General features: G+C 44.4%; 1 protein-coding gene across 1 annotated transcript in view; it reads left to right on the forward strand.

Moving 5' to 3' along the window:
• The window catches only part of APOLTP (apolipoprotein lipid transfer particle homolog), a 1,141,779-nt gene that overhangs the window by 446,066 nt on the left and 681,015 nt on the right, over positions 1–14,698 (forward strand). Inside the window, exons 27-28 of the mRNA XM_086941409.1 lie at positions 2,790–2,978; positions 8,607–8,746. Coding sequence (XP_086797535.1) covers positions 2,790–2,978; positions 8,607–8,746 — 329 coding nt within the window. The remainder of the gene's footprint in view (positions 1–2,789; positions 2,979–8,606; positions 8,747–14,698) is intronic.

The raw sequence follows: 14,698 nt of genomic DNA on the forward strand, positions 1-14,698 counted from the left end.
AAGGCATCGTTAGCCAGAGAGCACTGACTCTTATTGAAATGAGAAAATTATGGATATCTAGTCTGGGGATTCTGAAACTTTGAAAAAGTATTTTTGTGAATGTGCGCAGAATTAGATATGGGTGTCGGGTACTTTTCTGACACATTATTACCACATTTTGCACTCCCTTTTTCACACCAAGATGTGCATGAATTTCACTGTATTATTTAACGGAGAGGATTTTTGGTTCCCAAAGATGTTTTCCATGGGTGATCCAGCCTGGTCTAGAAAATGCTTCCACATAGCCCTGGGGTTTTCACCCACTCTAAAGCCCCTCAACAAATAGTGGTGGCCGGTACCCTTCAATGGAGAGTCACAAGAACTTCATTGGGTAGGAATTTCCTCACTGTATATTTAATGCAAGGACAGCATGAGGTTTATAAATTAAGATCTCTGCTACCCAGAAAGTTGTAAGATGCGGATAATACCATAAGATCCCTTTAGTCCTGCAAGGCACAACACATGATTTATTACCTGAGATCTCTACAACTCTGCCAGGTGTGCTTTATTAAAAATACTCTAAGAGGTCTGCAGCCATGTCAGTTGCTGTATGTCAGAGATTCTCTGAGAGTGCCGCAGCACTGTAACAGCCACATGCATCATCCCGGCCGTTTGGAAATTCCAAATTGCGGAAAAATAGGGAATCGCAATTTGGAATTTGCAAAATGGGATGCATGTATATTTTCGCATAATATTTGCGATTCGGTAAAAATCACAATTTTTACCGAATCGCAAATATTATGCGAATTCTAATTTGCGATTTTGCATTTCCCATTGATTCCTATGGGCCAAAAGGCCTATAGGAATCAATGGCAATTGCGAATTCGCAAATTAGAATTCGCAAAATGATAATGCATTCCATGGGTGCAGGGGGGGTCAAAAGGACCCCCTCCCCCGCACCCCTGAAATGTATTTTAAAGTGGATGTTTCACACACACATGTCCTAAGGACATGTGTGTCTGTAACAGGACAGTGTTTAAAATGCTAATTTGAGCATTTTAAATCTTTTTCGCAAACTACCACGAGGTTCACCCTCGTGGTAATTTGCACCCCCTAATTGCGAATTCGCAATTTTAAAAACAATCATGCATTGCTTTTAAGGAATCGCAAATTTGCGATTCCTTCGAAGCAATCGCATTTTTGGAAATCGCTAAAAATAGCGATTTTGCCAAAAATTATTGATGCATACTAAAAAGATATTTAGGAATCGCAAACGGCCGATTTTACCGAATCGCACCGTTTGCGACTCCTAAATACCTTGATGCATGTGGCTGTAAGATTCAAAATGAAGTTTATACTACCTTGAACATCTTCAGCCCTGACATAGGCTTTGCAACATGTTATAGTTGCACCTCTAACATGTAAAGTATGTTATTAATTCACTAAGAGCTGTGAAGCCATGATATGTGCTTTATTTGGTTAATGCCCTGAGCCCTGACACTCTGATAGTTACCCTGACATAATAATACCCTGAGATCTCTAAAGGCTGGTCCTATGCAATATGAAGCTTGAAACCTGAGATTTCTAAGTCACTGACAGTCACTGAGATCTTTGAGACCTGACAGTTATAGTGACTGATTTATACCGTGAGGGCTTTGCAACTCACAAAGCTACAGTTGAGAGGGTATCCCTGAGATCGCTACAATTGGGTTAATATTGCAATGCGTCTGGGCCAATGGCATGCATGGGGACGCCACACAGAGCCATGTAGTTATGATTTTGGGTATTGTGGTGCTGTTGGACTATAAACTTGTTGAAGGAATATTTAGGGGAAGCCCTCACTCTGAGACACTACACAGATGAAACATAACAATGGCATACACAACCTCACTTTGACTGAGGACTCTTTACACATAAGCAAACTAAAAAATGTTAGCCATCCTGCAGCAAATCGAGCACCGCTAGAAAGAGAACTTTGGAATCATACTATAGCATGAGGTGTAACTAATTATCATATGATGATTCCTAGCTAAAAGAAACCCTTTTTTGAGGCGGCATCGGTTCTCTCAATAAATGTGCTAAGCTGAAATTTCCTGGGAAATACCAGAAAGATCCCGATGCCCTGTGCCTGAAAGACACAAGTGCAGGGAGGTGAGAATGACAGGTGGTAGTGCTTGAGAGAAGAGCTGGTGCCATTGAGATCCAACTAGCTGGAGTTTGCATCCAAGCCGAGTGTCACTGAACCACAGCAATGCAATTCTGACTTCCATATTTGAGCAGGTGGAAGCCAGTTATGCTGCAGAGACTCAGCTTTCTGGAGAGGACTCAACATCCCTTCCCCAGCACCATTACTGGTGCACTGCTTTGACTTCCACCTGGGTGCATCAGGTCACCGGGGTAATACAGTATTAGTGTAAAAGAGGAGCTTGTCGATACACAAATTTAAATCAGACCTGTGCCCGAAGCCCTGGGTTGTGCCACATGACAATCATCATTTTGCGTACACAGCTGCCTGGATGAACTCCACACCCGCCAACCAGTAGTGAGGAACAGACCTGACCCCCACCTGGGCGTGGGACCTAACAGGGAAGTGATTGGGTGAAGAGAAGGGATGGCGTTCCACCCCAAGCGCCCCCCCCTCTCACCCCGCCAAGATACACCCCTGGGTGAAAAATAGATGTGGTCATGTTTAACATTGCAAGTTTGTGACGATCTATTCAATATTTGCATTTTTCTTCTGAATAAGAAACTTAAAGAGTGTCAATTACCGAGCATTTTCTCAGATTAATAGTCTTTGGCTTCTATTTCAGGCTTCAACCGTGCACTACATTGAGAAGAACGCATTCAGGAGCCACAGCGAAGTAGTGTCCTTGTGGAGCCCACTTCTGAAGAATGAGATTCACTTGGAGAACAATGAACGAGCCAAGCATTTACTTTTTAAGATGAAAACATCAAAGCAGGAATTTAATTTCACAGCAAACTATGTAAACTCAGAAAAGGTAGGAACGCCAAAGCAAGAAGTGTATGAAATCACAGTGGACTTCAATATGAGTGCCCTTTTTTCTCCTCAGTAATTCTTCATTCCTAGATCTACCAACACTGGGGGTATCAGTAGCTCTAAGTTTACGGGGTAAGTATAAGTTGGATCCTTTTGTTCCCCTTAGAAATGGGGAATTACTGAGGAAATTGCTAATTCTACATCACACTCCCTCTGGTAAGGCTCAACTTTCCCATAGTGAAACACCACAGATCCATGGTAAAGCCTAGAATCTTGTCATTCCAATTGGGCAGGCAACTGCTGTTTCCAACATCATCTATAATGCGCAGGGACATGTAATGACATTTTGTAAACCACATCTCAAATCTTCCTCATCCTCTGTTCTAGATAATGCTTTATGTACAAAAATGATCTATCTTATAAAGACTTTTCTAAGATATACAAATCAATGTTTTCTCATATTCCATACATAATACTAAAAATGTGAGTAACATAAATATTTTTTATTCGTATATGTAATTTATATTTGTAATATAAAGCTTTCTGAGAACTAAAAGCAGGTTTGGATGAAGATGAAGATGATCATTGTATTGAATTATTCCTTCTACATGATTAAAACTATATGTGTGTGAAATTCGCTTTATGTGCTTTCACTCAATTGCGTGAATTTCTGGCAAAAGTACGTCGAATTAAAAGTAATTATGCGACATTTAAATCTAAAATTTATCAATTTATGATGTGATGACACACTTTGAGCTAAAACACTAGTGCAAGTAAACAAAAGCATCACAACAATTTGTGTTCTGTTGTACCCCCCAGTATACGGTTAACTATGTGATGTGGCCTAATTTATGTTCTTTTCGTAACAAGATTAAGGTGGGGTTCCCATAATTACGTGAAGTACTCGACATGATTACATTTTTTTCCGGGCCCAATTAACACCCTAACATTTCAAAGCTCACAAAACGGAGTGGCCTCAAACAGTACCGTATTTTCATTGGACAATGAATACGCCAAAGCCATTTCTCAATGTCATTCATAACCCTTTTTCATTCAGTGGCAAATGGATGTATGTCTTGTTTCACTCTGTGTCCATATGAAAATTAATGTTTTTACTGAATATAGCTTTTTAAAAGCTGTTTCATTCATGTTTCTTAAACAAGTTTACATGTTTTTATTCTTCAAAATAAGGATAACTGTTTTGGGCTGAAGACTAACAATAAGATAATTTGCAAAAATATATGACATGATTTTAAAAAGGATAAAAATCAGCATTGCGTGGGACATTACAACATCACATTTAAAAAATGAAGAAAGAAATTAATAACAAACCCATAATAACAAAGATTGCCAGTTGACCAGTGTTGATTGCCACCAACAAGTGATCCCTAGTAGTGAACAGAGTTAACTCAGAGGCATTTTCTTGTCTCAGTTCAGACGTTGTGCACTAGCCCACGCTATGCAAAAGCATACTGAAGAGTGCTTCTGCCGGAGACCTGTTGAAGTGGCCACTCATTGTTGGTAATTTACAGTCAGACCTTCACCTGACTATATGCGCACACATTATGCTCCACTAGCCCATGCCTAAAACGACCAACACCTAATCGTTGTCCTGGCTCACATAGTGTAACATCAACTTACAGTGTCTCAGCATGAAGCCGCATCCCTTTATTCGATGTAAAAATAGGCAATATTGTAGGTATTCTGTCAATTGAGAATAACTGATGTGCACACTACTGGCAAGATGGTGTTAAAAGACTAATATAAGGGAAACCGGAGTTCATTGGTGTAATGTGCTGGATGTAGGAAGGTGGATATCGGACTATATGCGTACCCCAACTTTCTGCCTAGTGTTTTGCTGGTTTTCGACTTAGTTGGCCTGGGATCCTGCTATTCAGGACCCCAGGCTATCTGCTCTCCCTATAAAATGGACTCCATGTACTTTAGGTACATACCTGATTGGGTATTGGGTCACCTTTGTGTGCCCCTGTATAGTGTACCATAGGTACCCAGGGCATAGGTGCATCCAAGGCCTACCAGGGGCTGAAGCATGCATTATGCCACCACTGGCTGGCCATCCAAACTGACACCACAGGCTAATCCCCCAGCTTGGGTAAGGTGGTGTAATCACCCCTTACTTAGATGTAGTATATCTATATCTACCTTATATATAGACACATATGCACCTATAAGTCACTCCTATGGCAGGCCTTAACAATCCTGGAGGCAGAGTGCTTGGTTTTATGTGAGAGGGTGCCCTAGCATGAGCTGAGCCCCTCTGCAGCTTTTGGAACCATCCCTCTCCTTATAGCAGTTCTATGATATAGCCATACCATATACTTTTAAGTGCATTATAATCCTCGCGGTTAATGCTAACTTTAGTTTGGCTTTATCAAAACATGTTGTGTAAGGTGTCAAACACTTTGGAATACTACCCCCCCCCCCGCCAATTCTGGTGGCGGAGGTAGCATTCCACCCTTCTAGAGGGAAAAGACATGTATGTTCCCGGTTAAAGTTAAACAGAGCCCCAGCATCACAAAATGGATGCTGCCGCCACAGACACAAGTCTCACCTCCTACTGCTGGGGGAAACTCCAGCGAGGGATGCCTCGACAATAGGTCTCCTGTTGAGGGAGGTGCTAGCACCTCCCCAGACAGCCTGTAGTGTATTGGGGCAGGGTGGATTGAATGAAAAGATGCTTTTCCAGACACTGCCTGGGGCACACAAGGTGCTCCATGCTTAGCCCGGTTCAAACCAGTTGCTGGGGCACTCTAGCCCCACTCTGGTGTGAAACTGGACAAATGGAAAAGGGTGTAACCACCCCCTTCCCAGGTCCACCCTTAGGAGGGACCTAGCAGGTTATCCAGCCCATTTTTTTTGCACAAAGATAGGAGCTGTGTCCACAAACTTTAGATTATCCTGGAACAAAACTCTGATACGAAACTCTTGGACCTTCGAAGTTCTATTTTGACTAGAAGACTGAAGACATCACCCTTGTGGTCAAGGAGTGACCACCCTGTGCAAACAGGCACCACCAGTAACTTGCCTGTCTGCTTTGTTGACGCTCCCGCCGGAACCCGAAGACTTAGCAACACAGGAACTGGACTCTCAGACTTCTCTGACTCTAATCCACATCCACAGCAAAGCTGAGACCCGTGGCGGACACGAGAGACATGGGACCGGACACCCTGGACATCCTGCATTTTGCTAACAGTTCAACTACCAAGGCACCCTCGCTGTTGTGCATTGGGGTACGAGAAGCCCCAGACCCGAGCGCCATTTGCACCAAAGATCAGCCCTCCACACTCCACGAGTGCCACGTGGGGCCCGCTCTTGCATTTCAGCTCAACATGTCTTCCCAGTTGCTAGCCCACTGGCTAGTGAGCCCCCTGAAGACAAACCTTTGAAACCAAACTGTTTTCCTGGTTGCTCCAGGCTTGCTCCAGCTTCCCTGCAAATCTTGCTGGTCTGACCCGAAGCCAATCTTCAACTCCTGCATGGATTGCGTTTGCCAAGGCTTGTTGGGTCCAGTCTGGATACCAACACCACAGTCAACTAGATTCTTTGTGGGACAGCTCGAACCAGCTCCTGGTCATCGTCAACGCCTCCTGGTCCTCGTGGCTGCAGAGACAAGCTTCACCTCTTCACCTGAGATCATCGCAACATCGCCTGGTTCCTTCCGGGTGACTGGCTAGTGACCCAGACTCTGTCCCCTCTGCTTTCAGGTTCTTCACTTCTTGGATCCACCCTTGTATCCACCCGGACACTCTTCCACTGACGTGCAACACTTCTTTTGCAGATCTCCATTGAAAGCATCAACGAAACCCGAAACCAAAAGACACCTATGCACCCGGCTTCCCTGGGTGAGGTAACTCGAGTACTCCGGTGCTTCCGTGGGTATTGACTCTCCAAGTGTCCTAGTTTAAAGGGGTTTTGTCGTATTCCATCCGGAAGTACCTTTAAACAGTAACTTTGTAACTTCTTCGTTCTCCATTATAAGTCAATGGTAACTCGCGACTATGTTTAGACACTGCACGAGTCTCCCGTGGGTCTCCTACTTCCTAACCTTTGGTTGTCTAGTGTAGCCCCAGCAATTCCCTAGGCCCTAGGCCTATTCACTATTTCTGAAGTGGTTCTTACACCACTTACTTAGTATATGGTTTGTGAGGCCTCTAGGGCATAACTGTATTTGTGCAACTTATCGTATGCTAATTGAGTAACTTGTGATGTACTTCGATCTCTGACCTCATAAAGAGTGCAGATGGGTTGTGTTAGAAATAAATACATATATATTTGATATATACCATGTGTGGTGTCCTTTCATTTGGTATTCAAGGGATTATAATTGGTAAAACAGCTTGCTTCACATGCTCTCTGAAGTCTTAGCCTAAGACTGCTGGTCCATGCTACCACTAGGAAAGCTTGTCTATAAGGTTGACTTTACAACCACCATCAATAAGGGTCGATTAGACTGGTGCAAGGTGCCCACTAGAATAGTGGACAACATATGCCAGGCTAACTTTTCACACTGGGCTCACAGAAAAGTGAAACAACTCTTTTCTTTAGTATATTCCAAAGAAGTTAAACATGTGGTGAAAAAAAACAGCTAAACAATTGCTATCTGTGACTGTCCTGGTCTAAAACATGTACAGCTATGGTGTGACCATAAACATAAAAACATTCCACACACAAAGTTTTGTGAACTTACCTCAAAATTACGACACGTCTACAATATAGCATATATTTCAAAAATATATTTTGACAGGAGCTGCAAATATGTCAAAAATTATACTGTCTTAAAATATGACATCTGTGCCATGGCATATCTGCAACTTGGTCTGCATGTGTCCGCCATCTGCATGTCTGCTTTCACTACAATCTGGAATGATATTTTGTCCAACATTACAATTTTTTTTTATTTCTTGTTCTTTAAAAATGGTGTCAGCACATGTAAGAATATCCAGCTTCATGATAACCCCTGTTTGAGACCTAATGTTATGATGGTATGAAATTCATCACTGGTGTACATACAATGACCCAGATTTGTTCCTGGTTTGAGTTAATTTTGAAATGCAAATCTGAAGCAAAGTGTTATGCTGGGATTTACTATCCAACGCCGTTGGATTCTTTCCCACAGTAATACAAAGTAACTGCAAATTCCTATGCACAAACATAAATGGACAGCGATTTGCATCAAAACCTTGCACTTCCTTGAGGTAGGTGTAATGAGGAGAAATGTTTATATTTCTCCTCGTTTGTGCTCATTTGCATGCATTGAACAGCACGTATACACAGCAGAAATAGTCTTAAAGGATTGTTTTTGTACTCACAGTAGACTATGGCCTAAGGTTTGTGCCTTGGCACATGGCAGTATAAAGTGTGCCTGTAGAGGGAAAGAGGAAAACAGCACCATAACTTAGTGGATATGGTGCTGTTCTGCTCTCCCCCTTTCATTGCAATGCAGCACAGCAACTGTGGATGCTTTGCTATATTGTGTGATGTTTTTTTAAATTTGGGCCTCCGGGTCCATCCAGAGTGACAGTATAACATCTTGTCTCCACTTTTTCAACATCAAAGCCATATGACAATGAAATTCAGATGTAAGTATTTTCATTTTTTTTCATTTCAGCCCAAAAAAGCAAATATGTCGGCAAAGGCTCTTTGGACTGATCACAAGAGTCTACCAATAGTGTTGCAACTTGAAGGCGAGATTGAAGAACTGAAAAGGGAAAAGATGCTTTACCAGAAGCGTGGAACCCTACTTTTCAGGTCTTTTACCTTTTCATACTGCTTTAATAAACTGCCCTGTATAATATTCAAATGAGTTCTTCATACTGTAAGTATTCTATATTTTTCAATTAAACTGTTTGTAGAGAATTTAAAAACTCGTAAAATAGAGGGGAGGTATTTTTGGATTCCAACTCCATAGTGCACCAAGCAAGTGAGCTTTGCAGTCAAGCTTAAATTTGTCCATTCAACTTTGGTGACGATCCTGATCCAAGGAGAATTCTTTATAAAATGGGATAAAACAATTATGACCTGATTTAGGGTTGGGCAGTCAGGGTACTCTGTCACAAATTTGGCAGATTACCTTTTCTTCTTGCCCTGTTCAGAGTTGAGTTGATACTCATCTTTCCAACAGCGGTGCCCCCGCTAGCTCTTCTATCGAAAATCTACTCCAACGGAGTAGGGACTGTCTGAGCAAACACATCAGATCAACTGCCCTATTTAGACCAAAGAGTCATGATTTTTTTCTCCTTGACACAGCTAAGAACAAGCATTTACAATGCAATGGTCTCAGCTTTGTTAAAGTTGGAGCTATTGGCATTGCAAATGGCATTTTTTTATTTTTTTTAAAAACAGAAATAAATGGTATTGTCATTTACAATGGCAATAGGTGAGCATTAGAGAGTAGTAGAGAGTATTAGCAGACAGAGTCACACACAGCCACACACAGAGCCACACACAGCCACACACAGAGCCACACAGACACACACAGAGCCACACACAGACACACACAGAGCCAAACACAGCCACATACAGAGACACACACAGAGCCACACACAGCCACACACACAGCCACACACAGAGCCACACACACACAGAGCCACACACAGCCACACACAGAGCCACACACACACAGAGCCACACACAGTCACACACAGAGCCACACACACACAGACAGAGCCACACACACACAGACAGAGCCAAACACACACACAGAAAGAACCACACACACACAGACAGAGCCACACACAGAGAGCCACACACACACACACACAGGTCTCTGCCCAGTAACGTCCCAGGGAACAGAGGCACGAAAATACGGATCACAAGCAGAGAACAGAGGCACGAAAAAATGGATGACAAGCAGAGAACAGAGGCACGAAAAAACGGATCACAAGCAGAGAACAGAGGCATGAAAAAACGGATCACAAGCAGGGAACAGAGGCACAAAAACCAGCAGGGAAGAGCGGCACAAGCAGGGAACAGAGGCACAAGCTCGAGTATGGGAGTTACATTCAGACTCATCGGGTGGGGGGGTTCTAAACTGCAGCGCGGGTGAGATGATGGGAATGCAGAGTGCAGCGGACCATCGGTGCAGGGAGGTGATGGGTGTGGAGAGGGGTCAAGACAGAGCTGGACATGGAGAGTGGGTGGCTGGCTCGCAATACTGCCACATATTTCACACCTACTCGGTTTTGCTGGTAAAGTTGCTAGGCTATTAACATTTTAAAAAGAGCAGACAAGAACTATTACACTTTAATAGCGACAGTGCAGACAAAAGTCAGTAAACACTTTAATAGCGACAGTGCAGACAAAAGTCAGTAAAGTTTTTCTATGTTTGATAGGAAAACTCCTGCTTTTACCGATGGGGCAGGCTTACAGGGACTTTTTGAAGCAGGTAAAATAATGACTTTCATTGAACAATACAGATAAGGCTAATATTATGAAACTGTGTGATGCACAATGCCCACGCTTGAAGCATTCTAAGTCGCACAATGTGCAGTATTTTATGGACAACTCGCAGCACCGCTCAGATTCAAAGTGTACACAATAGGGCCTGTGTGACCCCACTGCCATAATACCATTACAGAAATCCCTCACCACCTCAATTTGGAGACATCCTGTTACACATAAAAACACGCAGTTTTTCTGCGGCACTGCCCCCAAAGGGTCCCTCGGATCAGTGCGCCCGGAAAGCCCCCTGGGGAGACCAGAGGTGATTGCAGTCAACAGAAGGGAGCAGGGGGGAAAAGTGCACCACAGGAGCAAACATCTGCCATACAAGTGCAGAAAAGCAGAGAATGGGGCCTGTGAGCACTTACACCACCGATGGAAGTGGAACGCAAGGCAAAAAATCAAGGGCCGAGTAAAAAACTATTTTCAAGCTTCTGCCCTCCCCCACACACACATTCACTCATAGGAATGCGAAACCGCCCCAAGGAAACATCACACCCTCCAGCTAGGTAACACCCAAACATGCTCGCATAAAGAGGTCCCTCGACCGCACGCTCCATTCACCCAAAAGTAGGGAAGAGCAGTTTTACAGCATATACGTCTTCTATATTCAACAGGAGCTCTATGGGGCAGTTCTAGGGGGGGTTAAGCTTTGGTGGGGGAGATGCAGAAGAGTGGGGGACCGCGACAGGGAAGAGGTGCAACGCAGGAGATATGTGCAGCCCTGTGCCCTCCGATGGTGCCGCTCAGCAGGGGAATACGCAGAAGCTGATGCACCCACCCTCCAGAGAGGGGGGGTTTGGGGGGACATGACATTACAGGAGTACGAAAAAAAGTTATTAGCAGGATAAGTCCGCCCCCATCCCAGATACAAAATAGCTGTCTAAAGTCAGCACCGCGCACACCAAAAGGTAGTTATCCCCCCACCCCAAACTGGGTGTCCGATCCCCTCCCACTTCACACACACTCCTCACACCCGCCCTCATGGGCAGAAAGGAGTTACCTTACCCACATGACCGACTGCACGCCCAGCATTAGGCAGAGCCAAAAGGGCAGCTGCGTGGCCCCACCAGCAAGCGTGGGGGGTGAGTAGGACCCCGGCCCCAGTGCAAACTGTACAAGGGCGTAAAAGCGACTTATTCTAAACTATGCCTAATGCAGCAAAGATTTGCACCCCCTACAGGAAATATAAAACAAGACCTTTTTCTAGGGCATGTTTTTTAGTGTACCCCCCTCCCCACCCTCACCAGCCTCTCAAACAAGCCTGACACACACTGTAATCAAATAAACAACGCCCCCTCCTGAGTCCTGCCCCAAAGAATTCAGAACGGGTCCAAGAAGAAACAAGCCACCTGCGCAGCCAGCAAAGCAAAAGGGCAGGGCCTGCGGCCTCGAAGTGCAGCAGCCAGCCCACCTTGGCGTTCCCAGCCAGCCTCCCAGGCTCACCGGCGATCCCTGTCACCACGCGATCTCCAGGGGGAAAGCGGGCTGTGCTTACCTCGCCTCAGCAGCTTTCACCCTCCGCCGGTAGTGCTCTGTCCGAAAGCCTCTCGATTTTCCTCCACGCCGCTTCCAGTCGCACCTCGGCCTTCAGCAGCAGTCAGGGGCTGGAAAGCAAGCACAACGAGGGGGCGGCACAAGGGAACAGACGCACAACGAGGGGGGGGCGGAAAGCACAAGGGAACAGACGCACAACAAGGGGGGGCGGAAAGCACGAGGGAACAGACGCACAACGAGGGGGGGTGGAAAGCACTATGGAACAGATGCAAAATGAGGGGGGGGGCGGAAAGCACGAGGGAAAAGACGCACAACGAGGGAACAGACGGCCATGACACCACCATCTTTCTTCGAGGCGAAGCAGAAATACCTCGGAGAAAGCATCGTCTTTTTCAGATTCGGGGGCATGGTTTTTGTTCTCTCCTCTTCCCATTGGCTGGTAGGTAAAATTCCTGCCAATGGGAAGAGGAGAGAAAGAAAACAAGAAAGAAGCGAAAAAAGACGCCCCCGAATCTGAAAAAGACGGGGCTTAAAGGGTGTGATGCCCCTATCCTCCAATGGCTGGCCTCCGTTTAGGAAGCCAGCCAATGGAGAAGAGGGGCGGGTTAATGCCCCCATACTCAGTAACATTAAATCTCGGAGCGAGACTGCGCAAGCATAGCCTACAGTCCTCGACCTAAAAACCTGGAGGTACCAAAAGAAAACTTCCGGGTGTAATGTACTCAGCTAACCTCATGGATGGTGGGCCACCTGCCAATCTAAAAATCAGGTCCTAGGTTTGACTGTTTAATTTCTACACATATTGTATAGGAAACTATAGGACTTACAGGAAACCATGGAGAGAAACTCATAAAGTGCTTTAAGACTTCAGAGTCTGGTGCAGTACTGAGAAAAATGAAGCTACACATCAGCAATTCATGTGCGTGGCTATAGAAATATCTGTACCACTCCATCAGGGTTATTACTAGGGCTGGTTGGGCACCCAATTTCTGATAAGAAGCAGCCAATACACTGAATTCCACCTGCTATTTTATTTACAACCCCACTGTCTCTGGCTTTACCTTCATTTTTATAATGATTACAGTATGATTTCAGTCTGGATCAAAAGAAAATGTTAAAATTGTGCGTCATCGGATTAAAGAAAAAAACATCGGAGTATCAGACATGTTTATGGAATTTTCAGCATGCATTATAATAATAGTGCCACGTTTTCGGGTTTAAATGTATGACTGCTGCTTATGGCAATTTGCTAAAAAAACGTACTGGAGTTATAATAAGAACAATGGATGTGCGTGAGCAATGCGGAATGAGAGTTGATTGAGAGAATAATGCATGAACCATGCTGTAGAAATGGAGTCTAGCTGTTTTGGCATGAATCTAGTTTCCTGTAAATTACTTAAATCAGAGGAGCAGAGTTCAGTTAATCTCATATCGTTCACATCCTTTTTTACAACAGTTTATTACATGTGACCCTTCATGTCCGCAGTAAAAAGTAAACATTAGCTATGAAAAATCCCACAAGTAGAAAAGTACCTCCAACTACTCTGCTAACATCTGATTTATCAATATTTAAGACACTTTGTCCTTATGTCTTCATAATCTGTTTGCAAAAATGATATCCAGGCCAAATTTGGGTTATTTTTTCCATATGTTGGAAATTGTAACAATATCTATAGTGCGTGATTTTCGACGAAGGTGTCTGAATAAAACTGCCAAAGTATGGACACATGTAGTTTCTTTTCAAACAATGGAAAAAACTTTTGAGCAAGAAAGTGTATGCTTTTCCTTATAAAAATGGCATCAGAATAAAGTTTTGTTGTTCTAAAATACCCCTTCCAGTGGTTAATTTGTAAAAAAAAAAATCATAATAATAATCGACGTGGCTCTTGTCAGGAGGTAGCTTGCACCAGTCCATTTCTCCTGTTAGCGCCACCTAAAACTGAACCAACTACTAACCATGAAAGCTGGGAGAGGATGTGGTGTAATGGCCAGAGCTGCTTACTTCGAAGCTGGGGAACCTCGGTGTTGATGATTATTTGCCAGTGCTGAGTACCCGAAACCACAGCTCAAAGTAAGCACTGGCCCTTTTCCCAGGGCCGGCGCTAGGCATGGGCAGCGTGGGCAGCTGTCCAGGGCCTCGCACTCAGCCCACCAGCATGGGGCCACGCACTGGTGATGTGTCCTGTTGGTTCCCTGGCGATCCATTTCAAAGAAAGGTGTCACCTTTCTTTGAAACGGAGGGCCCCCCCTCCCTTGGTCTCTCAGGGATGGTATCTGGATACATAAGGGAGGGAGACGCTCCCTTCAATTGAAAGGAGACCCATTCACAGACACTGTGGGAGGCCCATTGTCCATCATTTTGGCGCCCCCATAGTTTTAACTTTTAGCCCACAAGCAATTCTCACACCTATCGGACTCAAGGTGTGAGAAATGCTTGTGGGCTCAAGGTTAAAACTGTGGGGGGCGACAAAATGCTGGACAATGGGCCTCCCACAGTGTCTGTGAATGGTCTCCTTCCAACGGGCCACTTCGACATTAGAGGGGCCTCACACATTCCCTTTTAGCCCAGGGCCTCGCAAACCCTAGAACCGGCACTGCCTTTTCCTTTCACCTTTCTGAAACAGGCAGTGAGAAAAAACATGTTTTCTTTCACCACTATTTTTGTACTTTTGCAAGAAGTTGATGGGCTTTCTTATATGTCTGGTTGCTATCTGTTTGTCATTTTTGTTGAATATAAATGTGAAGCCCATTGGCAAACCTTGA

Source organism: Lissotriton vulgaris, chromosome 10 (assembly GCF_964263255.1).
Source record: "Lissotriton vulgaris chromosome 10, aLisVul1.2, whole genome shotgun sequence".
In the NCBI taxonomy this organism is placed as follows: domain Eukaryota; kingdom Metazoa; phylum Chordata; class Amphibia; order Caudata; family Salamandridae; genus Lissotriton; species Lissotriton vulgaris.